The sequence below is a fragment of the Hippocampus guttulatus genome, chromosome 16, assembly GCF_054856545.1.
Source record: "Hippocampus guttulatus isolate MCC_2025c chromosome 16, RoL_Hgut_1.0, whole genome shotgun sequence".
NCBI classification, from domain to species: domain Eukaryota; kingdom Metazoa; phylum Chordata; class Actinopteri; order Syngnathiformes; family Syngnathidae; genus Hippocampus; species Hippocampus guttulatus.
The window spans coordinates 11,515,339-11,542,408 of record NC_141276.1 but is presented as its reverse complement, the minus strand read 5'-3'; the positions used below and the strand labels follow the sequence as shown (position 1 = coordinate 11,542,408).

General features: G+C 44.5%; 1 protein-coding gene across 1 annotated transcript; it reads right to left on the bottom strand.

Annotated features, from left to right (window-relative positions):
• Window positions 1-392: 392 nt before the first annotated feature.
• fam20ca (FAM20C golgi associated secretory pathway kinase a) lies at window positions 393-26,704 on the bottom strand. Its single transcript, XM_086133647.1, has 10 exons — window positions 25,543-26,704; window positions 24,398-24,582; window positions 21,127-21,205; window positions 5,746-5,838; window positions 4,528-4,643; window positions 3,550-3,730; window positions 3,363-3,472; window positions 3,139-3,220; window positions 2,789-2,848; window positions 393-2,222 (listed from the first exon to the last, which is right to left on the bottom strand). The coding sequence occupies exons 1-10, from the start codon at window positions 26,136-26,138 to the stop codon at window positions 1,964-1,966; spliced, it is 1,761 nt and encodes a 586-aa protein (XP_085989773.1). The 5' UTR covers window positions 26,139-26,704; the 3' UTR covers window positions 393-1,963.
• Between the last annotated feature and the right edge of the window lie 366 nt (window positions 26,705-27,070).

Below are 27,070 nucleotides of genomic sequence, written 5' to 3'. Positions count from 1 at the left end.
AACATTTAAAATTCAACTTTTCGTGGTACTTGGGGGTTAATTTATGACATAAGACAATCCAAAAATCCATTACAGAAATAAATATATGGATCTACTTTGTATATTGGGTATATGGAGCGGTAGTCGGTAATTTTAATGGCAGTGAATAGTATGTCTCAGTTTAATTAACAATGAAAAATATCTATATTCACTATTTACAATAATTACAAAAAGTTAAGGATACAGTATTTGGCTTTCGGGGCAAATTTCAGGATTGATTTAAGATGTAACCTTGACAGGAAAACTTAATTTGAATGGAAACGAAACTTATCACATGTGATTGCGCAATGTTGACACACCCATGAACTTACCTGCTGCATGTAACCAATTACAACCTGCCCTCAGCCAGTGGGTGCTTTCTCTTCTTTTTTTATTTGGACTGCACACGTCAGTAAACAGTTGTTCACAGTAACAATGCAAGAGCAGAAAACAAGCCGATCACTGTGCAGCGGCGCTTGTTAGCTCAACAAAGTATGTCTTTGTATTTACAATGGGGAGAAAAATAAAAGAAAATCAAGAGTCCAGCCCCCGTTATTTTTGTTTTTTTAATCTCTGTGGGTGACATCAAGCACGTCAACCCTTTTCCATCCTTTTTTTTTTTTTTCACATGAGCTTTATCTCTGACTTGTACCATAGTTCCTTTATTCTTCCTCAACATTCAGAAAGCGGCATCTATCATTGCTACACTTGTAATTTGGATTGAAAAATAAGACAACAAGTCAATGAAAATAGCATTGTAACGAGCCAATTTGTGGCTCATCGATAAATACTCCTTTGGACTCTTCAGATAAGGTAAACTGATACACAAATTGTAACTTTTTTTTGGATGAAACAATTTCATTATATAAGTGAAGACAGCAAAAGTCTCGGGTCTGCATGTGAAAATCTGACTTGAAGTGCAATTATTCAAAAAAAAAAGTCGTTTATATTGTATGACTGGTTTCTTTTTTTATCGTTGAATGTGAATCAACATTTGATTCTCAGGCTGCATTTTTGCGTAAATTAATCCCGCAGGGGAGAACGACATCCGCTACTTGAAACACAAGTGGAATAAGGCAAGTCAAAGAAACTGTATTTACGGTACTGTTGTTGTACAATGTTTAGAACGTTTTTGAATATTTAGTGTAGTATGATAAAAGACACTAACACACATTAAAAAAAAAAGTCCTGACGTGAAAGAAATGTGTCACTCTTTCCATACTGCATGAACTGCGAAAGCTTATTTCCTGATGGAATGCAGTGCGTTCCTGCATATCTGCTGATCTCCACCCCACCCCCATCCCCCTCAGGATCTTATCCTTAGTTCACTGTTTTTGTGCTCAGTACAAAGACAAGTGGAATAGAAAAATAGGGCAAGGTATATTTGTGATGCCCACACCCTCACCCCTTCCTTTTTGCCATGGATTGAATGCTTATCAGCTCTCTGAGGGTTAAATCCCCCTCCCCCACCCCAGTCCCCCCCCAATTATTTCAATGGGCACCAATTATACGCACATTTTGATGATTTGTGGGCCGGTCGCTGTCCGCCGCAAATAGTGAGGATTGACTGCACAGTAAATAAACAAGTTCTTTAAATAGACTTGTCCATATCTAAATAAAGATGTATTGTATTGTACTGTAACTTAATTTTATTACGTTTATTTTAAACTCGCTGATCGGCTCCAAATTTGGGATTGTGTTAAAGCCTAAATAAAACATGAACATGAAAGAGACAGTGGCCAGCGGATCTCGCGCGTGATCAAACCAAAAGTTTGTCAAGTCCATTGCCGTTTCCATAGGTCCATCTCTGGGATAAACACACTCCCAAAGAGGCATTGATGACAAGTTTTGGAATTCACTGAATTCAGCGTGATATGAAAAGTGGGATCGGTCCCAGTGGTCCCACATCCACTGTTCCCATTATCTCTGAGCCGCCTGGCCCTCACTATCTGTGACGGGAGGCCCTGTGCGTGCCGGACTGGCCGTGAAGATCTTCCTCCACCACGTTGCCGTAGCCTTCTTTCTCCACGCAGTCAGCCAGCACCTGCAGCACCAGGCCCAGCCGGCGGTCCAGGGCCTGTAGGTGAGGCCCGATGAGGATCGGGGATAGATGGTCTCGGAGGAGAGACTCCTCCATCAGGGCGCTCAGTCGGTAGTTTTCCTTCGCCAGCAGCTGGAGACGAAGGAAGGTGGACTTCTTCACCCTGGAAACAAAGGAGCGCTTGTTTGGATGTTTCCTTGTATTCGTGACATTCTGAGCAGGCATGTGGCGATTACCGGTTTGACAGTTTCTCGTGGTTTTAAAAAGTTACGTTTTCAATGACCGCTAAGACTGCATGTCACCTGCTTTTTTTCTAATCAGCAGGCAGAGAGGGGAGGGGTGAGCAGTTACGGTGGAGGAGGAGGGAGGGAGCAAGATGAAAGTGACATTGCAAACGCTTTGTTATGATTAATGTGCATTGTCCTTAAAAAAAGTGCTACAGTGAAACTCCTCTACAACGAAACCTGTGTGTGTGTGTGTGTGTGTGTGTGTGTGTGTTTACAATTGAGATCAAATTTACTACAGTGAAAACCCCCCTGTTGTGAAAAATTTCTTGCTGCAAACATGATTTTGTTGTAGAGGAGTTTCCCTGTAGTGGGTAATAATGTAGTTAACCATTATGAAAAAATGAGTAGCCTATGTTTCCGTACACATATAATACAGTCAGAATTTAATATTGAGCCATGCCTAATGGTGAGTGAAGCAGACAACATGTTTTTGTCTTCTGACCTGCAACATTGACTGAGCGGGACCAGGATGGACATTTCATCATGGGAGTATTTGCCAAACCTGAAAGGTTCCATCGAAAAAAAAAGACAATATAACTGCATTCATCATTCAGAAATTGAGTTCAAACATTGAGAAAGCAACAAATGAGCTAAAATGTAGAATAGAATTTCAGGACATGAGCATACAGTACTCCACAGCAAGTCATGACATTTATTTTCTGTCGGTGATATTCATGTGGGAAATAGTTCAGAATCAGTGACAAAGTAAGAAAAGGGGCAAACAAAGGTGGCCAAAAAATATTTTTGTGGATTTAAATGCACAAAATACACTTTTGGAAGCGTTGACGTTACCCTCTTCCGTTATCAAGGTGAATAATGAAGGTGTCATTTCCAAACTTCTCAAAGGTTTCATAATGATGGCGATCCATGTTACCTTGGAGAGGAAAAGCAAAATTCCGGTTAGTTAGCGAGAAATGGCCTCTTATGTCATCCTGAAACGCTTCCTTCGTCAGGTCGCCACAACAAATGTGCCTAATTTCAAATATTATCCAATCACATTTGGCGGTCGGCCGTACCCATCAGGAAGTCAAAGATGGTCATGTCCATGACATCCAGGAGTCGGGTTCCGCGGTCGTATGGAGGCGTCTGCTTCACCTCGTCACAGTAATCTGGATCCACTTCCCATCTGTTCACATCAGTAGAGAACGATCAACAAGAGCTCATTGATGAAACTCAAGGAAATAAAAAGGAGCTTGGACTGACCCGGCCTTCTTGCGCTTGTGGTACGAGCGTCTCCAGGGGTTCCTCCACGTCTTGCGCTTGGCCAGGTTGAGGTCGGGCAGGAAGGCGGCGAGGGAGCCTTCCATCTGATCCGGTTTGCCGCACAGCGCGTGCTCGGTGGAGCAGTAGTACGAACATTCGCCGTAGAAGCACACGTTGTTGGCTACGGTAAAGATGACACGGCGAGCGCGTTTACACAAGAACGGCATGAGTGGGTGTGGGTGTTGACACAAACGTTACGCTGGACGGAAAAGTTCAGATAGCAGCTTTCAGGCGATCGCCTTCGAGGTTGTTGTTTTTTTTTTTATGAACAGCATATGCATTTACTGTATTTCACTCACATGATTTTTCAGCTGTCATTGTGTCAACTAATCAAAACAGTTATACAAGGTTATGATTGATAATACTTTTTTACTTTAGTACATTTTAGAGTCTGCACTGTTTTTGCTTTGACCTAAGGACAGGATTTGAAGCAATATTTCTCATTTAAACTCTTTTTTTTTAAGTATATGTACTCCTGCGAGTACAAAATGAAAGTCCTTTTGCCGCCTGTGCCTCTTTTTTATGATTTCTTTTTAACCCTGGAGAACCCACGGGGTCAAATATGGCCTCTATAAATTCTGCTACTCAAATGCTACCCTTAAATCCCAAAGGGTCAAATTTGGCCCTAAATGTAAATTAGTATTAAAGCATGAAATATATTTTTTTAAAAAAACCTATTTTGGTGTTCATTGAACACATAGCAGTCATTTAATGTAGAATTCATAATTTTCCAAAGAAGAAAAGAGTTCTTGGGTTCTCCAGGGTTAAAATCGACTCCATTGTATTTCATTCATGGAAGACTCGAAAGATTTCGTTTCCTACTGCGCCACCCTGTGGTCAGACTTGTAAATGACTTACAAAGCAGCAAAGGCTTGTGTTGTAATGTGATGTGATGATGCTGCTGGTGAAAGTTTCTACCTGGCGAGATGAAGAAAGTCCGCCACAACTTTTTGTCACGCGTCACGTCTCGGATTTCTCGCGTCATGTTGACCAGGCGCCCAGCCACTGGGGGAACTCTCCTGAAATCCAGAATCCTGAAAGCAAACGGACAGAGGCGATAGCGTTGGGTAGAAGACGGAGCAGCGGTGCTCTTCAGTGGCTTTCGCTTGTCTTGCAGTTGACATTTCATTCATTCAGCGCAAAATGGTAGCCATCCATGCAGTGGTTTTTAAATTCATGGTTACAATTCAGGGCAGTTTGTCATGCGGTTTGAATACTTAAGGATGAAATTGTCACTTCATTCTTGATTTCTATGCACACAAGCATTCGGATCAAGAAAACAGCAGTACAAAGTCGCGGTTTTCCTTTTTTTTTTTTTTTTTTTTTTAAAGTGGGAGCCTCGTGGGAGCCGAAACACAAAACACTATCGCAAACACACACATAGGCTGACGTGTTGACGAAACCTAAGTTCACAGAGGACGGCATTCAGGAGCTGCAATCTGCACCGCCATGTCGGGTCGGGCCGCCGTGACAAAGAAGCGCCTGTCTGGGTATCTGTGTGTATGTGTGTGTGTGTGTGTGTGTATGCACACTTGAGGAGTTCAAACAGATTCAAAGGGGAAAGCTTACCTCTGTTTTGAGGTAAGAAATGGGGGGAAAAAAAGTATTCCTAGCTCTGTTTTCACATCCTTCGTTCATATTGTAATGCATTGGAGGTTTTGATACATATCTTTCATTTGGAATATGAGTTTTTTTTTCCTGAACTAAAAAATACAAAGCAGGCATGTCTAACTGTAACAGGCTAATAATGTAAACCCTGATCCAGCTGCTGCTATGCCATCGCAACTCAACTTTATAAACCTGCGCTGGAACGATTCATAGATTAGTAATTTTAGCTTGTCGCGTAAAGGGATCATGTTAAAAATCCACAAATTCAACGGCGATTAGAAAGAGATGATTCCAGCGCTCAGTGTGCTCATCTAATCCTTCATGTGCTCAAATCCCATTCAAATATTCACCGTTGAAGTCTATTTACATCGTACCTTTGCTTCTAATGCGCCGCCGTCTGCGCGGATGAACAGGTGTGACCCTGTCTTTCCCGGAACAAGCTGAAAAGGATCATTTACCAAACCCCCCCAAACTCTCACACACTCCCCTGAAAAGCTTATGGAGAAAGAGAGCAACAGCCATGCTCACCTGTCCAAGTGGAAGGCGGCGACCTCAGCGTTGTGCCTCTCAAAGTCGGAGAAGTAAAAGAAGTCTGGAGGCGTTTGCTGCTCACGCGTTTGCCTGAAGAATGACAATGAGGATCATGTCAACACAAGCAGGAAGAATTGCCAGTCAAGCACATGCATAGAAAAAAAAACACCTTCAGGGTGATGCCGGCTCAAAAGCATCAGCGCATAATTGAATAATGTGTGCCAACCAAGTCATGGTTCTGACTCAGGACCTGCTAGAAGTGTGCCTGCACACATGTCATTTCCGCATGCGCATACGCGCTACTTTCTTCCGCCTCTTTATGTAAATGCATTGCACATTATGTACGGACTGGACGGTGCTATTTAAAAAAAAAAAAATGGTGTGCACGAGTGACCCGGGTTCCCAGAGTGAATGAATCAATGAGTCAATGAATTCAATTCAAAAGTCAAGATGTCATTCATTCATTTCCACGCGGCGACTCGTCTTATGATTTCGTTTGCTTGCGCTGACACGGCCAAAAGGAGTAAATAGAAACGAAGTAGCGTGTGTGTGTGTGTGTGTGTGTGTCCATGCGTGTTGCCTGTCAGTTGCTTTTTTTTTTCCCTTACGTGAGAGCTTGGAGATGCTGCATGTTGGGTGGGACAGAAGAGGAGAATACTCTACTTTGGCCTGCCCATGCACATACTGTAACTGTACAGTATCCTGTATCTGTGTTCTGAATAACTACTAAGCAGCGGCAATGCGATCTCAGTGAGACATGAAGCCGTTCAGGAAGCCGTTGTGTCATCATTGAGCGTGTGTAGGCGTTGCTTTTGAGATTTTCTTGTTATCTTCCCACATGCATGCAAGCTGACTTCTTATGTCGTCAATCAGCGACAATATCAGAGGCAGATCAAAAGCATCAGTTGGAAATATATATATATATGTTTTTTTGGGGGGGGGATAACTTTCCCAGCTTATGATCAAAACAGAGTTGGCCAAAAATTTCTCCCCCCCGCAAAAAAATGTAGTTGAGGGCAGGTGACTACGACGGAATTTCACGTCAATGGTACTCAAAGAACTTTCACATGAAGTAATCCGCAGAGGTTTCCCAAAAACTTTGGGTGCCCCAAAAACATGCTTCTTAGGTTCCAAATCTGCATACCCATCAGGCACGTTAGGCAAAAAAACAAAAAACAAATCCATCCATTTTCCAATCGGCTTATTCTCAACAAGGGTCGCGGGGGGTGCTGGAGCCTATCCCAGCCGTCTCCGGGCAGTAGGCGGGGGACACCCTGAACCGGTTGCCAGCCACTCGCAGGGCACACACAGACGAACCACCATCCACGCTCACACTCACACCGAGTGACAATTTGGAGTGTCCAATCAGCCTGCCATGCATGTTTTTGGAATGTGGGAGGAAACCGGAGTACCCGGAGAAAACCCACACAGGCCCGGGGAGAACATATATATTTATATAAACTATCTGTTTCTATCAACTCTAGAAATTGAATGAGGTAAGATCCATTCAAAAGTAATCTATTTGTGTCCCGAGTCTGGTCAACGCATTCAAGCTTCCACGACCTTCACACACGTTTCTTGGCTCTTTGACCGCCCACAATAAAAGCTACAGGGAGAAAGCGAGGTCTGGAATTTTGGACGGAATGCGTGCGGCTTTGAGGGCAGCCGCAGCGGGCCCGCGGGCAAGCACCACAGCCTCTCTGGCAGGCTTTTGAAATGGATAAATTGTGTGTGTCTTGATCAAGACTCAGCAGGATAGAGACAGTGTCATGGGGCCCAGATGGCTTGGAGTCGGCGACAAGGATCAGGCCGGGGCTCACGTGCATTCCATGCCTTGCCGCTCTTTATCTCCTCTCCTGATGAACACTTTATGACATGATTGGGAATCAGAGAGTAAGACGCGCGAGATATCAACTTCCATCTTGATGATTGAAAACCCTGACGAGGATTAGCGCAGCGACAAGAAGAATTTGAAGTCTTCGAGCAGCAGTTTTCTCAAGATCCATATTTTTCAGAGGGTTTTTGGAGATGCTTGCTGTTGTGTGAAAGGAGTCGCTCTAAAGCACAGGTGTCAAAGTCAAGGCCCGGGGGCCAGATCTGGCCCGCCACATCATTTTATGTGGCCCGCGAAAGCAAATCCATCATGTCAACTTCCGTGATGCTTGCTGAAGTCTGAACCAAAATTTCAAATTGCCATATCTAATCCATAAAAAACATTTTTGAACATGCCATTAATCTTGACTTCTGATTTCAAAACAAGTTTTCCATCAATTTGTTGTTCGCTGTGTATGTCATATGTGGAGGTGGTTAAACATTTTGTAAATTACAAAATTCACAGTCATAACGTCCCTTCAAGGGAAACCGTAACGACAATGTGGCCCGTGACAAAAATGAGTTTGGCACCCCTGTACTAAACCTTGTAAAACGGTGGTGCCCAATCTTTCTTTTGTCACGAACCGGTTGACACAAGTACGGGGTGTTCACATGTGATGTGAAGTTGTTGTCTTTTTTTCTGCCAATTGGGTTACCTCCTGTGTTTTATTCTTTTTCGATTATTCGTATGGCTCCACGTACTGTGTAGTGATGCTCGGTTTACGGTCAATTGCTTGCCATCCTTTGTTCATTGCCAAACTCAAACAAAATGTCAACTATAGTCAGATGACTTCACTGACAGTAAAAAAAATAAATAAATAAATAAATATATATATATATATATATATATATATATATATATATACACACACGTTTTATATATATATATATATTTTTTTTTTTAAAGGATTAGATTTGAGTAACATGTGACTGCAATCACTGATTCTCGCAACAAGCAAAAAGCAAAAAGCAGTATTAGTTTATTCTCACCAAGCTTGAGTGTTCCAGCAAGGCACATCCATTCTTGGTCATATTTACATATCCATCCACAGAGGATTAACCGGCCTCAATAGCAGCGAGGAAATCCTTGGAATTTTCTCCATCAGCTTTGCATAGAACGCCGATTACAAATTGTGCGCGATTTGCCGCAACATGGATGCTATTCTTGGGTCAGCTGCGATGGCATGTCAAAAAGCGGCCAGTTCGGGATATTATAAGATAACCTTTATTTGTCCCACACTGGGGAAATTTGCAGTCTACAGCAGCAAAATTAATGTTTCAGAAAAGTTCAGAAAGTTATCACATTCATGTCGTCATCGATGAATGCGCCCACTTTTTGCACCCTGAGCTGTATAGCGTTTAGCGTCCAACTCAAAGTTCCTATGCTGCTTTTCGTTGTTAAATATCGGACCGGGGAGGTGGAGGATTGTCATTTTAGTCACCCGCACACAATCACCCGTAAGCATTTTCCTCCGACAGGCTATTACTTCTTTTGCAGATGCTTCAAAGGTGGGAGAGACAAAAGGAGAGCGGCGCGGGCCACACCAGACTAGACCTGGACCAAGGAATTCAGGGGAAAGAAAAGATGTCGACGCAAATGCACTCAGGTCAGCATATTGTCATGCTTGGAAGTCAATTTGGATCAGCGTGTGCGTGTGTGTGTGTGTGTGTGTGTGTGTGTGTGTGTGTGTGTGTGTGCAGTTAAGAGCTTTTTCTGCAAATGTTTTTGTTTCAAGCCACGCATGAAATAAGAGGGCCTCATCATGAGTCATCACGCGTCAAAGCACGAGAGGGGAGCAAAATCCAGTCGGGAAACCGAGAGAAATACCGGATGGGCAAAATAGCTTCCATCATTATTGTTGCACAGTGCGGCCTAGAAATATAAAATATGAGCGTTTTTATTTTTTTGGTTTGTACACAGCTCATTATAGTGCAACGCTAAAGACTCAATTTGGAAGTTGACAGGATGCAGGCTTTATGAAGCGGTAATTTAACAGCTGTCTTATGGGACTCGATGTAAGACGTCAAACTCAGGGAAAATCTAAAAAAGTGATTTCCAAAGTCTGCTATGTAAAAAAAATATATATAAAAAAATGAATAAAAATAAATCAGTGCTCAAGTATCATTAAATTCATCACATTTGCTCACACTCTTTAAGCGCTGTTTGTTTTTTAACATGTACTTTGAGCAAAAAATTGATACTTTAGACCTGAATCACTATTTCGACCAACTAAGCTAGAGTGTTTTAATGTCGATTATGATGCTGATACTTTGAGAGGCAAGTATTTTTTTTAGGTGGGGGGAAGGAAAAAAAATTGGACATTTTTCAACTTGAACTTTTTAGGAATAAAGCCTGTGTCTCGTTTCAGATGAACCCTTTGGCCTACCGCACTGATGTTGGTCATCATGATTGTGGTACTTGGAGAGCTAACTATTTATTTCGGTGGAAGTAGCGCAAAACGTTTGACAACCGCCGATCTCCGACATGACGGGGTTGGTTTATTAATGTGGCTCACTAGATTTACTCGTCCAGTTATTTTTGTCAGCACCCTTGGGAATGTTTGCTAGCAGCACAGATGCAAACCATGTTGTGTAATCCAAACACCATCACAACATTCATCTGCACTGCCCAAAAACCACATTCGCTTGTTATTTTCCAGCCTCTTCATTGCTCAGCGGTGACCGAAAATGAACAACCTTCAAGTCGCAAAAAAGCAGCAGATAATTTGAAGAGGTTTTTTTTTCCCCTCGCGGGAAGTGTTTTGCGAGCGGTGGGCTCCAGACGGAGGCAAAAAGGTGTTTTTGCTTCCGACTGAGCGCTCCTATTCGGAGCTGTCAAGCCTCCCCGCGTCGTGCTCCCTAGCTTGCGGTTGCCTGGCGTTTTCTAAATAGAAACCATCTATCAGAGGCTAAGTGGTGGTTGAGAGATGTCATTGTGGTCAAGAGTGGGTGACGGCCGTGAATAAGGAAGTGGTGAAAATGCCCAGGAAACAAACAAAACAAAACAAAAAATGCTTCTAAGCTGGCATTTATATAGCAGCTAAGCAGCATGCAAGTTCAATATGCTTGAGGATGAATGAAATAAATTTGACAGTCGCGTCTATTTGGAGTTGAAAATGAAGCGGCCGATCTACGTCAAGGCTGTGTTCGAATGATTTCTTTTCTAATGCGTCGTCACTTTTCACCCACCCGGTGTGCTATTTATGTGATGTGGAAACATTCCCACGTGCATGAAACAAACAAAATGGGAGGGGGGGGGGGGGACAATTTTAGCTTTGCAGAGGTTAAAATAGTAAGCGGACATTCGGCATTTTAGCTTGCAATCGGTGAGCCGCTCATGCAAGTCAGCCGTTTGAATAGCAACAGCAAGGGATGACTAATGACTCCGTCAATGTAATGGGCAAAGTCTTCTTTCGACCTTTTCTCTGGTTTCTATTCTTTTCCCAGCCTCTAATTGATCTGGTAATTGTGTCAGGGTGGGAGAAAAAAAAAGAACACTATTCAGGGAAAATCTTTTCAGCACAACCATGACAGAAGCTCTTGTGTTAGCATCACTGCCACGCACGCAGGGCTGCGGAAAGGTCGCTAAGTGGGGTCGGTGTGGTGAAACTGGGTAAGACTCGAGATCAGGTTGCGGGCTTTGTTGGCCCGGTGATACCAAACCTGAGCGAGGTGGCCCCTCCCGCTTCCTGCCCGGACAAGGAGCATAGCCACAGCGAGCCTTACTCGGATTTAATTGACGCACAATGATTGTATTCTTCTGACTTTCAGCTCAACCAAACGGAACTTCGTCATTCTACACAGATGATAAAGAATACCTGAGTGCAAGTGCTGTTATTTTGTCTATCTGAAAATTGTGTTCAACCTTTAATCCCAGTGACTTATTTTCGTCTTTTATGTTTTTACAAGAGAGGGTCAAAGGAGGATCTGAAAATAGCTCACATTGAATCAGTTAAAGGGTTAAAGCACCGTACCACACTTGCTGTTTAGTGTTAACATTAAACGAGCCGTCCTTAGGAAATTGTTTGGTTCTTTTAACCCTTTCATGCATCAATAATGATAACTATACCCTGATAACGTGATAAGCTGTCCACTGTAGTAAGCGCTGTGCCTGAAAGGGTTAATTACACAACATTGAATTCTTTGTACTTTGTTTAGTTTGACATTAAACTTCAACTGGGAGCGGCAATGAACGGGTCTTTTATAAATGTATTATAATAATTTTTTGGAATTATTATTATTATTATTATTGACTGAGTGCTTGCATCTCAAGTGTTCACTCGCAAGTGAAAGCATCCCAATTGTCCGAACAACAGTCGCTTTCTCGAAAAGTCAATCGTATCTCAAGACAGCGCCGTCCATTCGGGCGCGCTTTGATCCGACATTTCAAAACGCAGCGGCGCGGAATGGACCGCCGCGTGTGGTCCATTCGTCAGTGGATTGGCGGCCTTCACCCTTTGAACTCACTCTCAACTTGAGCGCTTGTTGAAGACAACACGCCGATTATCCCCCCGGGCGTGTTGTTTTCGACTACATCTCTTCCCATCGTGTCCCATAAATCACACGAGGGCCTGCTTTGTCCTTTATCCTCACATCTAAAAAAAAGACCCATTCAATTTGGATGTCTAATCTTCCTCTCCTGGAGGCACATTTGCAGCATTCCAGACAAAAAAAAAAAACATGGGCGACATTCCTTGTGGCGTGCCTGGGAATTCACCCATGCCACAACTTTATAATGACACGCTAGGACGTCTGGGGAAGCGAGTCGAGTCACATAGCAGACATGGTAGGGTGCCGCAACACGCGCGGAACGACACAAATATCAGTGAGATGGACACAAAGTCTCTCTGGTTTACTTGGACAAAATAACATGAAATGCCCACTGAGCATAAAGGCACCAAAAACAGAAAGCAAAACACCAAATGTGTCTTTTCCTAGAACTCAAGAGATATGGCCAAATGTTTTGACAGTGAGTCAACAACATTTCTTTTTTGTATTTGACTAAATTTTGATGGCTGCATTTCCGTTTTGCTTTGAAATGTTTATAATGAGCAGTTACAAGTTTTTTTTCCAACTTAAAAAAAAAGAACTTTACATGGTGGAGTGATTCTAAAGAAGAGGCACCATTGTAAATTCATTTTGCTGACGTTTTCGATTCAAAAGGGCTTGCAGGTGACAGAACGCAAGGCGGGGATGCTAAAATTGTCATTTGCGCAGCTCCAAGTTGAAACGTGTACAGCTTCATTTGTATTTTCGAATTACTACCTGGCCCACATCAACCTGACATGGCAGAAAGTCTAATGAAGTGGCAGAGTGACGAACAAGAGAAGAGATAAGAAAAAAAAAAACTTGACCCAGTAAAACATTCATGAGCGATGGCTCCAAGTGAAGTGCGCAACGACTCGAACGCTTCTAAAATAAGAAAAGCGCACTGTGCGTGTTAGGCTTTTTTTTTTTTTTCGCCTCCAGAGTGTCTGAGTTGGCAGTTTGCCTGTCAGAAAGGAACTCCTCCGAGATTTGAGATGACAGACTGACGCGTTCGTTGGCACTCGTTAAACTGTCGACCCTCCCAAATCAAGGACAGACTTTGAGCTGAGCAGAGGATGAAGCAGACCAAAAAAAAAAAAAAAAAAACGCGAGACACCGAGACCTCGTTTTGTTTGACAGCCGGCAAATCCTGGAGAACGGAAGACGAAAAACACCAACAACCGCGTCGTACAATTAGAGCTCAATTGCCAATCGGAGCATCGACGACAAAACAATCTCAGGTCGCTCAAACCCCTGCGGGCTAGCTTGTGGTCAACGGTGCGATTTATGGGAGGGGAAGGCCAGCTAGGAAATAAATCTGATGGCAACCATAGCACACTGTCACGTGGAATCCAACCATAGCATAAAACTCGACGAAGATGCAAAGTTCCCCTTCCCATGATCTACCAGCGTTTCATCCGCTGAGCAATTGAGAAGAGAGGCAGACTCGTATTGATCGTGAGATTGTTCTGATGATCGAGGATGGTTTGTGTGACAATTCCTGTCGACGAACGCAAGCCCAGTTTCAACACGTTAGATTGGTCAATAATGTGTATCGGAAAGAACACCCGCGCGTGTGGACTGTAATACAGTAATCGAGATTTGTGAAACAAAATAAAATTGACCAAATTGTGCCAGAGGAGGTTGCAACTCGACGCCAGCGACATCATCGATATCGTCCCAAAAACGATCTATCGTCATAGTCTGGAAGAAACCTCCAATGCCTGAAATTGGTTAATTTCACCCCCACACACACACACACATACAAATTGAAAATGGTCACTCACCACCTCGGTTGATTATTTTGACAAATTATTGACAAATGAAAAGTGTTGAAAATATAAAGGGTAAACCAAAAATATTTTATTCATTTAATTTCTTGGTTTGGGAGATGCAAGGATTCTGCACAACAGCAGAGATACAAATGTAGTTTTAGAACTGGAATTTGATCCCTTTTTAATTCGGCCAAAGTTTAAGCCTCTGAGGGAACTTTTAACCAACGCTTTATTGTGTTCACGTTGGCTTGAAAAGGAAGAAGGCCAGCTCAAAGATTAAAGTTACTTTAATGAGAGACCATTTTTATTTTTGGCATGTGGATTTTGGCCTGTTTTTCTGCCGCTTCCCCTCCCACATTTTGTCGGTGAAAAACTGCTTCAGTAGAAGAGGGTCGGATGGTCTTTGGCATTAGTTCAGCCATTTTTTAGCAGTGAGACCAACATTTTTTTTTTGCACACTTGATGTTGGCTACAGGACAAACACTTGAAATTTGAAAAATTATCAGACAAAGCACTCTCATAAAGGGCATCACATCCACACCTAATGCCAGAAATGAATATACAAATAGAAAAATGCCCATCCCTTAAGAGAAGGCAAATGTTTTGCGGCTTTTGGCGGACGATGCCAAAGGCTGACCGACAGCGAGTTTGGTGTTGTTGTGTGCAACGTGCTGACATGCCGTCAACTCCTCCAAGTCGCCGATGGAGCGACCACAGCTGTGGCTTGGCTCGCCGATACCCCCGAATTCTAAAGCATCGCTCTGGGGTGCTTGAACTCTGTCACCCCGCAGAAATCACAATCTTTCGTGAATTTGACAGACACCTGCGGTTGAACACAGCTGCTGTAAGTACAGGGCTCCATCCGACCCTCCGCAGACACCCACTGAGATGAGTGATGGTTGAGCTCTAAAACGCTTAAAAGTGGAACCTCTCCAGTTGACGGCCCCTGGAGATGAGAAATTTGGAATTGGACACAAATTTGAACTAGAATGTGGAACGACGATGCCCATTTCTGTAGTTTTTAAGGTAAGTCCAGAAAAGACTCATACCGATCTGAATCGAGGTTTGGCTCCAGTTTTGACAGACAGAGGCAGTTATCATTGCACTGGGCACTTTTCCTCATTCCCCAATGCAACAAGTGGGCCAACTCCCATTTTCCAGATGGCTGTGCCCATGAAAGCAGGATTCACTTACTGCAAAATCATCCCCAAAACAAAGTCTCAGAGGGGGACAGAAGCCTCAGAGAGTAAAGCTGCGCTTGAGCTCGGATGGCAGTCATGTTACTATAAATCAATGCTATTCATCATCTTTCATAACATATTGCTAGATTTAACAAATGCATGCAATCAAATGAAATGTGAGGAAAATCACAACGTCCGGTCAAAGAGTACCCAGAAGAAGTCATCTTTGCCATAAAACAGGAGTGTCAAACTCATTTTAGTCACGGGCCAATTTGGAGTTACACCTTCCCTCGGAGGGCCGTTATGACAGTGAAACCACAAAATTATCACTTGTACACAATAAATGAATAGATTACTCATTTTGAAATCTGTCAAGTCAATTATTATAGTTTGTTCAATTATTGTTCAAGTGAGTGGAAACAGCGTAACAAAATTATGGCAAAATCTCAACGTTATTGATTACACATGTCAATTTGACATTTCGGTACAGATTTTAGCAAGTTGACACACATGATTTGCTTTCGCGGGCCACATAAATGACCTGGTGGGCCGGATCTGGCCCCCGGGCCTTGAGTTTGGCAGTTGTGCCATAGAAAATACCAAGATACGACTCCTCCAGTTTTTACGACAGCCAAAAGTCTTGAAATAACTCCTGACCACTATTTGGAAGACAATTGAAGTCAGTCATAGTGAATAGTGGAGATAGCATGTTTTGGGCTGGGGCTAGAAGAGAATCCCAGTGGGCATCCAATGGGAGTCACCCCTTCCCCACTATATCAAAACTTGAGCGCCTTCGTTTGCATCCGTGGCTATCCAGCGCAATTGCAAAATACTGATTAGCGGGCTTAAATCCGACCGCCACCGCATGAAGCTAGCTTTGCATACGCGCCGGAAACTCATCTCGCAGGGAGGCCACAAGTTACAGAAAAGATCCGTGTCGTTATTTGCGAGGAGGTGACGCGATGGTTCACTGTCACTGTCCATTCACCGGCTGAAGGGAGTCCCGAAAGTGAGTTAGCCGCAAGCTAGCACCTCTCATCGTGTGGCCCGTTGGGACAAATTGCAGCCAATGAAGGATTCCCGCAGGTATATTTTCATGGCATGTGTGGTAGTACAAGAAAATTTGTTTAAATGAAGCGACAACCGCTCGATTCCCCCCCCCCCCCCCAAAATTTGAAGCCTCAGCTCTATTTAAATTTGGCAGGGTTGTTAACAACGCTTACATTTCTAAGTCATATTTTCACTTTACAGGGACTTTCAAAAGGCATTGCGAAGCAGCAGCGTGACCCCAAAGAGAATATTTATATTTCAATTATGTTCCATTGTAGAAATAGATTCCAAATCCTTTGAAGTTCCCCGGTTTTCCTTAGGCACCGGTAGGAGCTCTTTGAAGAAACACTATTTAATAAACATCGATATATAAAAAGGAGGATTAAAAAAAATCTATACTTTGTAATATACGCTGTACCACAGTGCAGAATTCCAGAGAGGATTTGTGCATGTGTTTGTGTGTAGAATGTCATCAATGCATATATTTACATCTCATTAATTTACGGCGCATCGACATGTGTTTGCGCGCGGCTGTTTGCATTTAGCGAGCCGTTTGGATTTTCCGCTGCTCATCGTGATGGATGTGATGCTATTATCTTCCCTCTTTTACATATCATTTCTTTCCAATTCATTTCCGCCGACAGCAGATGCGTGGCAAAACAGCGACAGCTCAATGTGTAATTCCACCCCCCCCCCCACCCCACGCCACTCCACTGCCCACAGATGCTCGTTATTTGTGTCGTGAGTCCTTTTACGACGCTGCCATGAAGAGGCTACGCTTGGAGATGATTAAACGGCAGATCCTCTCCTTCCCCGTTTGCACGCAGATCAACTCAACAAGACATCCATGACGGAAGCAACAAGACAATCTTTTCGCCTTTAAACTGATCCATTTAAGACATACCGTTACATTATCGTGAAAGCGTGTCACTTTCCTTTTTATCGCTCACCGGTCAATTGGCGAGATACACCTATTGATTAGGTGATTGATTGAAGTTGATTCCGAATGTGCAGACAAGAACCGAAAAAAAACTATTTACAATATAAATATCCCAAATTAAAGCAATGTGTACTGCTAGTAGGAAGAAGTCAAACTTATTTAAAGCCTACGCCTTCACCATTACCCAAGATAAGTTAAGAATAAAAAAAAATATGCAGACCAAAAGATGTATCTACCTACATACAACACAATAAAATAACACATCTTTATTTATTTCGTGCTTTCACAACAGCTGCAGCTGTAACAAAGCGTTTTATAGAACAGCTAACAAAATAATATAACACAACACGGACAGTCATACAATCTTAACCACTTTTCCCCTCATACGATTTGTTGATTGAAGCAGTTCTAGATGAAAGAAGAGAGAATCCAAGTATCCTTTCACCAGTGGATCGGAGACATCAGGCTCAAAATGCGCACGTCTGCTATAAGATAAGTTTGAAAGTAAACACGAAGCTGTAGCGCTCATTGACGAAAAAAAGAGATTGGTTCAGTTCACTTCTCCCGTCCCATGTAAAATCCGCTTCAATTCCAAGCGGCAACTCTCAGTTCCAAAATACGCATTCGAGCTGTGTGCCGATGCTCCTTTATCCTCATCCTCGGCTCCACCAGCCATCCATCTAACGCAGATTGTCCAACATCGCCGACATCTCCGCTGAACAAAACGGGGCTGCGAAAAATGCTGCCCATTACAGGCGCAAAAAAACACACGCGCCTCGGGGTTGTCGAGCGGCGACGGTCAAATAGCGCCCCCCCCCCCCCCCCCCCACCGTCGAAATCTAAATCTGCGCTGGTACAAGGGTGCCGCCGAGAAAGGTGCACTCATCAAGCACAGATTCTTCTCGTTCGACGAATGTCATGGCCAAAACACTGAAAACAGTCCACAACGGGTCCACACGAAGGACAACAAACACTATATGACAAAACAAAAGCCAAAAACAACAAAAAGCAAAGCTCTTGAAGAGCTCTTGCTGCTGGCTGCCCACTACGGCACCATCTTGTAATCTCATACATATCCAAAAGGAAATACAGTACACACATCACCTATAAAGCTACTCCAAACACTTCATACCTGCAAAATTTTAAGGTGCTCAGTTTGAACTGATAAGTTTATTAAGATAAGATAAGAAAACCTTTTTTTAGTCTCACAATGGAGAAATTCCCAATTCACAGCAGCAAAGTTATGAAAGGAAGAAGTAGAACAACAAAATATAGGAGCTGCTGGAAAGGCAGCCACTCTCGCGGCGCCATTTTGAAGTCAAAATAACACAACATATTACTTGGATGGTATATTTTTTAAAACACTGTGAACTCCAATGAAGTAACTGAAATCCATAGCAGAAAGTCAAATCGGATTAGGCAATCTTTCTCTGAGCATTATACGGAGCCATATTCCTCAAAATGAAGGAAATGTTGAAATAGCTTGGCCTGCGGAAAACACCACCAACGCCAACCAGTTCTAAATCAGGCTGTGACCCGCGTCCTTTGGAAACACAAAAGACAGACAAACAAGTACAAATCCAATTGAATCCACCCCCATGCGACGGAAATAAAGCAGCGGTTTACGGTTTTGCCGCCACTGCCGCGGCGAGCGCTACGAGCCGAGCTTGTCGAAACCAATCGAGGCACAAGAAGAGGACGCGACACGCGTTCTTCCTTTTGCATAAGCACGCCGTGACTGCCAGCAGGATGGCCGCATGAGCTCTCGCATGTCAACATGAAAACATGAACCCTGCGTGATGACATAACAGATCACAGCAGCGACAAACACGGGCGAGATTAAGACCAAAAAGGAATTTGTGAGATTAGAACAGCATGGGACCCCACGGTATTATCCAATTAGTCAGACGCCATATTCGTGCGTACACGCCACACTCGGGATGTTGGCAGGCACCCGGCAGAAGAGCCCGACAGGCACGCAAGTCTGGCACGGAGTGCTATGGTCCCAGGTTCCAGCTGGAAGGAGGACTACCTCACCGTGCTGGCCCCCAAACCCTTTCCAGTCCCGCCCTATCTGCATCTTATCGCTTTTGCCTTGCGTCTCTGCAATTCCACTGGAGATCCCTCGAGATACCTCTTTGGAATTGGAAGCTATGTTGTATCGACGTCACACCGGAAAGAAAAATATATGTGCCAAGAGAAGGAATGTCGCAATGGTAGAGAGAAAAAAGAATAATTCTTTTTTGAAGAAGAAGAGGGGTGGTTTCTTACATTTTCACCATAAAAGGACAAATATACTCCATAAAGCAAAGAAAAGGCCGAGCAAGGAGTTTTGTCTTGGTCAAGACCATTTCAGTCGTACTAAATACAAGTTCTGCCAGATTTTGAAGAGGACTGGTGTGTTTTCAAGGGAGACAAATCCCCACAGCGACCTACATTAGCAGCAAACACAAAAGACAACCGCAGAGTCTGAAGGTCTTATGTGTCGGGAGAAAGTCATTCCTCTGGCAAAAGTTTGTCCGCTCTGATCCGAGCAGATCCGAAATAGCGTCAGTCCTCGGAACTACTGCACCCAAAATGCCGCAACGCTTCCAAAATAAAACTGGGGCACACCGAAAACAGTCAAATCAAGGTTATTTGTTTTGTTGTTGTTTTATATCCTCCTGGGAACGCTCCGGGTGGTTCATTGCAGCAGTCAAAGAAACACGTTTGACTTCAATTGGACAACTAAGTGCAATGAGCGATACAACACCGGCTGCATTTGAATACGTTTGTGATGTATGCATTTATACGCAATCGTAATATTCAGTTCATTTCATTTCTACTCAGGTAAACTCAAATTATTATGCAATTCAGACTCTAAATTGAGAGTTTTTCATGATTCGTTTTTTTGGTTTTTTGTATTTTGCAGGGGGTGTCTTGATTTGCAAGCAAAAATGTGAGTTTTGAGTGTCGCCTAAGCTAGCGGCGAACTTCACGATAGGCAGCAGAGAGTGAACAGTTCTTTGAAAAATATTCCAAGTGCCTGCTTCTAACTGTTAATTTCCACTAAACAGGAAACAGAGTCACACATTGGGGTTTTCACCAAAACTCACCAACTTTGCCTTACAAGAGTGCGCTAGCTTAATGCTAACACACGTTGCAAACTATCAGAGATGGTCTAGCAAAATGATAGTTAATGAACGTTTCAAACAACTTATATTTGCCCACAAATGGTCGTTACACACGAAAACAATATTCAAAGGTGTGTATTCTTTATCTTTGGTGAATTTGAGACGAGAGACGGCCTTCTTTGCCTCGTTTCATGATCAAGTCTGTCGTATGGCTATGTATTATACTGCCCCCTGGTGGCCCAGCTGCGCACACACCAGAGTGAGCATTCTTTACATTGCAGGTAATTACGTTATTATGGTTTTTAAATTCTTTTTAAGATGTGTGCAGCCATCTCAGGCACTACTACACAATCCGGAGAGGAAAAAACACATCTTTGTGCGTCTCAAACTGTTTCCACTCGCTCAGAGAATCAAACACTCTCCAGCGAGACTCCCGTGTCGAAAACCATTCTGCATTTCCCAGGCATCAAAGCGAGCTTGCGAGCAATTACTTTTGATCACAGCCCAGTTGGCCTGGACGCTGTTTATCCGCGTTGGTAAAAGGGTGGTGGGGGGGGGGGGGCATTAGAAGGGGCAGCCGAGAGAAAGGCTGGCTCCTTCTTTTTCGTTTCGCCAGCGTAAAACGTCTCCCCAAAGACGGCGGCGGGGGCATGACGGCCCAGCGCCTGTGTTAATTAACACGTCGGCTTGTCGATGTTCATTAAAAAGGAGGCAGACATCAGAAAAGGATCACGTCGAGGGGAGCGTCGTGTTTCTCAACGCACCAAAAGATGCCGCGGCAAAGTTTAGAAAGCAATTCGCAGGAGATATATTTGAAGCATGCGCATTACAAGTGTGCTCATTAGACATAGCTTTTGCTTCTTGGCGATTTTCTCACCAAAGTCCAAGTGCGAGTTTTCTCAACTTTGTATTTCACTTACTTCATGGGTTTGAACAGAGCTTGTCCGTAGTTGTGGAAGGTCATGATCAACTTGAGCTGGGTGCCTCCTGACTTCATGGCTGCAATGGAAAAGACAAAAAGAAAAAAGAAATTGTACGAAAAACTCTCTCATCGCCGCAGCTGTTTTTGGCGGCCGTCAAAGTGGGAAAGCAATTTGGCACGAATGGAACAAAAGCAATCACATCCACTGAACACAATGAGCAATCAAAGAAGAATTGTGAGCGCTTTGGACAAGTGGCATGAAAATAATCACTGGGTACAAGTGGACCGAGTGAGTTGTGGGGCATGTAGGGTGGGGGTGGGGGGGGGGGGGGAACAATAATTCACAGTGAGCCGGCCGGGAAAAAGGTTCTTTGTTTTTAGAACGTCCATCTTCCAATAGGTGCTGCTAACTTGTCTTAATGACGGAATTCACCTGGAGCCTATCCCAGCTGTCTTCGGGCAGTAGGCGGGGGACACCCTGAACATCCGCGCTCACAATCACACCTAGGGACAATTTCGAGTGTTCCATGCATGTTTTTTGGAATGTGTGAGGAAACCCACGCAGGCACGGGGGGGGGAGAACATGCGAACTCCGCACAGGAAGGCCGGAGCTGGAATCGAACCTTGCACCTCTGCGCCGTGAGGTCGACGTGCTAACCAGTCGACCACCTTAGTGCCAAAGAAAAATTCTTGGCTGTTAATGGACAGAACTTTTGCAGATCTGTTCGTTTATGACCGCGCGTTAACTTCACATGGCAGCGACCTGCTGGCTTACCCTTGTATTCAAAATGGCCGACCCACTTAGAGACGAGGGGCGTGGCCACCAAAAATCCGACTCACTAGCCACGCCAAGCTGTCGTTTATTGCCATCTTGAACAGCTACGAGATCTCCGGGGTGTGCACATTTTTTTTCATGGGGATCATCTGCCCGAAAATTGCAAAATGAGTTGTATTTTCATAGTTAGAAAAGGATCTTTTTTTTATTTGACGGGGGCTGACCAACTGGGATAATTTGTGACTCATTACTGGCATTGATCAAATTTGCGTGTGGCGGATTTTCAAACGACAGCGACGCAATGTGACTTGTGGAAGCCTACAAAATAATCATCCATTCAGGCTGTTTTGAAGAACACATGCTCACCGTTAACCGTATAAGTGTTTCAAAACGAGGATGGGCTGATTATTGAATTCTACAATTCAATCGAGGCAATTGGCCTTGACTTGTGAGGTTTTTTTTTTAATCAGTCTTCCTAGTTGGAAGAATTTTTTTTTTTAAAAAAAAAGACTTTTAGCAATTATGCTACTCAGCTGACAATCTATAACTACAGGCTCTTTTTTTTTCCAGTACTCACTTGAGTAATCACAGATATAGCGTACCACCAGTGCTTCTGATTTTCATTTTTTTTTAAATTGACTAAATTATAAATAAGTGGGAACAAAGCCCTTCTTTCGCAGACACACATGATGATTCGCTGGTGTCAAACTGTCGCAGTGTAGCGCCAACTACTGACTAGGATGACATCCCTGATGTGAGATTTTTTTTTTTTTTTTTGGCTTGACATATCGCTGGCTGGTATTAACAGCTTCCATGAGTACTCAGAACCTTGAAATAATAGCGGCCCATCCCCATAACAATATCAAAAACGGACACCCCGACACATTCTATTTATAGCAAGTTCGACCATTATTCTGTTTGATTGCACGATGAACACTTAAAAAAAAGCCGCCTGTCAAAAACCTCTCGGACAGTATTCAACTCATCTAAGCCAAAGAAAAGCCATCAGGTCAACCCACGAGCCAGATTTGTCGAAGCAAGGTCAAGTCGACGTTGCCCCCTTGCGTCGCGTCATCAAATCGGAAGATTAAACTCAACAACACATCAATGAACCCTCGAGAGCCATTTCACATCAACGATGGAACGACGCGAGCTTGCGCTGCAATCAGAAGCAACAATCCTCAAGGAAGTGACCTCAATCCTTTGCTCGGCGCTGCTCGCTTTTTGTTGTTTAATTGAAAATTGGGAAAAAGATAAAGAGGTAATCCCCGTCCCGCAGTGGAAAATTCTCAGCAAAGCTCATCTTATCGTATTGTTTGTGGACTTGACATGCAAAGTCTTGTCATGACATGATAACATCAATCAACTTGAACAGCACACTTTGCGCTCCCAAGGCCATCTGTCTTGATATTAGAGCGCTTATACACATGTTTGTGTTGACCCACTATCCACCTTTTGCTCCGTGCGTCGACAAATTCATCACCTCGGTGTTGTCTGGCCTTTTCGGAAAGCTCCAGGCGTCGCCCACTTGCCCCTCCCCCCTCCTCCCTCTCCTCCTCCTCCCGTAACCAGATTCATGTTCTGATGATAAATCCGCCGCGCTTCCACCTGTGTCGCATCGCCAAAGAGAGCGTTATGATTTATGAGCCTAATCCGAGCAAGAACAAAAGGCTGACACGGAGCCGGCGCTCCGGAGCGCCGACTCGAGGGCAGATAAAGCAACATTAGCCCAAGGAGATGCTCAAACCTTGTAACTAGCTTTGCTTTGTGGTGTCACCCAGACATAAAAGTGCTGCGGCGCGCGCGGTGTGGGTGTCTGTGTGTAAAATTAAGGGAGTGGGGGGGCGGGGGGGTGCAGTCGCTGGAAATGAAAGCTTGCAGGCACTTGCTAAGACTGCGTTTTATATTGTGCGACTCCAGACAAAGGCTTTAAAAAATGTTTATATATATATTTTTACATCTGATAATCTACATAAACGAGTCTGGCAAAAAGGCAGTTTGAAAAGATGGCGTCAGCACGATGAGAAGTGTAAGACAGCGCAAGCTGCGATGAGTGTGAGGATGTGACGAAAGAAACTTGATTTGGGTTGAAGAATTGCGTCAGTAATCGATTTAATAATCGAAAAGGATGATTGATTTAAAAACGATTCGTTCGTGACAGCCCAAGCGATGAAGGCGCACGTTGCCATGGAAGTAACGCAGCGCACGCACACACACACACACACAGACACACACACGCAAATTTGACCACTAGATGAAGCCGACTACCATTCGAAGAAGAGAGCAGCATCAGAGAGCTAATTAGCTTCCGTATGAAGCGCAGCAAAGGATGTCACAAGGGCAAGAACATTTCGCCAACGCACAAGCATCATTCCTCGCCAGTATTGCGCCACTTTCTTGACTCAACAGTTTCATATTACTCGCGCTCCAGCTTGCACATGGAGGAAATTGCGGCTCCTTGAAATGTTTGGCCTTTTCCTCTAATGAGACTCACCCACGCTGGTGATCTTCTGCGTCTGCAGGTCGTGGAGCAGAGCATCCAGCACCGGGTTGCCTCTGGCGTACAGCTCGTAGCGGTTGATGCCAACGTGGAAACGCAGCCAGTTGGGGTACGACTCGGCCGTCGCCTCGGCCGCTCGGGCGCCGTCCTCATCCCGCGCGTTGCCGTCTTCGCTCGGCCTGGAGATGAGAAGGCAGATGGTTGTTTTTTTTTGTTTTTTTTCATGCTTCCGCCAAATCGGGACAATCTCATCATAATAAGGCAACGTGATGAATCGGAGGCAACAGGATAAAAGAACTCGCGCAACAATATTACATTTCGGTTGCCTTCCTGATGCCACCATCAAACTCCCGAACTCCCTTTAAAGCAGATGAGATTCCCATACAGTATACTAACTCGGAACAAAGTTTATCAAGGAGTTTGTCACTTTGGCTGATTTGGAGCTCCTCAAGTTAACTACTTGATCAAAATCCCCCCAAAATGTGTTATTTTGTCAGACGTGAATTTGCATTCTTAGTAGGCGACTTATTTGATGATTTCATCTTGAGTGCTCAAAATCAGGAGGAGTCCTCCTCAGGAAAAGCCAAATCTTGACCAAAAGGCTCAAAGAGGCTTTTTTTCTCGTCATGTACGTTGAATTCTACATCAGCAGTCGTTCTTTGAGCTTTCGTGCATGTTCAAAATGAGCTGGAACACAGCAAAATGAAGCAGGGAGTTATCACTTGATGTGCCAGTGATGGATGGATGGACATAGTCGTATCTGGTTGGACAGATTGGATAAATGAATGGAATTACGGGTAGACAGACGGATGAAGGGACGATATGACTGTAGATGGATGAATGAAGAGATGGATTGACTGTACTGGTCGACAAATGGACAGATATTTGGCCGGAAGGAGATTTAGGATGAATAAATGGTGAGATGAATGGATGAATAAACATATGGATGGATAAATACTGATATGATCGGATGGATAAATTGGTAGCTAATGGAGAGGAAGAAAGAAAGAATATTGAGTGGGACCGACAGGTGACACTGATGAATGAATGGATATCTGGTGAATGGACAAGTGGATCGATAGATGACCCGGAGGACAGACAGACAGACAGACAGGCAGATTAGAATTCAAGTAATTTACCATCCTTGTTGGTCAGTGGCTTTGGGATAAAATCTAATTTCCGTGTTGACGTTAAACAAAGTGTCCCGCTCCGTCAGAGGCGGAAGCGCAATCTTATACAAAGGATGCTCAAAGAGAGCAGCGAGTCGGGATGCACCGGCACCGGCACCGGGTCCGGCCACCGTGCGACCCCCGCTCGCCTCGCCGATGAGCGGCTTGTGCCCGTCTGCCTTCCCGGCCGTGGCGTGGGCGCGCGCCCTCCTACGGTGCGAGTCGGCCGCTCGCTGGCCGGCGCCCTCGCTCTTCTCCAAGGTGGTGGTGGTGTGGTTGGAGTTGGGCTCGCTGCTGAAATCCTGCAGGATTCGGAGCGTGTGCTTGTTGGGCCACGCGCCCGAGTCGGCCGCCGACCCGACGCGCTGCTGTTGCTGTTGCTGCTGGCCGGCCCAGCCCGGCGACTCCGCGCCGGCGTGGTGGGCGCATTGGCAGCCGCTGTCGACGCCGTCCGCTCCCGAAGTCCTCTTCTCCAATTTGGGCAGCAAGTCTATCATGATGTGCACCGTGCACGCCACGAGGAACACCGTGAGCAGCAAGACTCTGAATTTACGAAACATGATCATCCTTTGTTGCTTTGGTCCCACAGTTATGTCAGCTTCACGCGCACCTTACGATGGCATCCGCGGGATTTCTTGCTCGGGTTAAAAAGTCCATCTTGTTATTTGCTCGACAACAGCCCCTGTAGTTCTGACTGAACAGGTGAACGGTCCAAGACATCGCGAAAAAACATGCGCGGTCACATTTGTGATCTTAATCCACTGCGCATTTAAAGTCCAGCGTGCCACACTAATTACATATTAGACGCAGTCCAAAAAAAAAATACAAAAGTAGTCCCTCGACCAATAAAAAGGACGACGATATTCCTAGTAAATAACAGCTGATCCGCTCGGATGCTGTGCGGCCGCGATCTTGACCGAAGTCAGCGACGCGTGGAGCGGCCGACAGGTGCGAGCTGCATCCCCGCCATCGCCGGAGCTCTTCCCGCTCCCTTGTATCCCTTGCAAGTGTGCATCCTCCGTGAATGTGTCCAATAATAGGATCGGAGCCCCGTGGAGGAGTCCAGCCTCGGTGGCGTCAGGAGGAAGCGATTGGCTGTAAATGCAAGCGGCGCCTGTGACTTCCTTGCACGTGCCGCCTTGCCAGACAGTACGGCTGCAATACTAACAAACGCCACTAGAGGGCACGCCCACGACTACATAGATTTATTTCGTTTCCGGAGCTTTCAAGAGGTGGCAAATGTCCTCAATTCTCCACTTATGAAGCTTCATCCATCCGTTTTTGACAACGCTTACCCTGTACAGGGTCGCTGGAGCCTATCCCGGTTGACTCCGGGCGGGAGGCGGACTACAACCGTTGGCACTCACATCCTCACCGTCACCGAGTGGGAACCGATGTCCGCACACAGGTCAAGCGAGTGACTTGAATGGATACTTTCATGAACATGATAATTATACTACAACTCATAATAAAGAGTGGTGAAATATTTTAAAAGAAC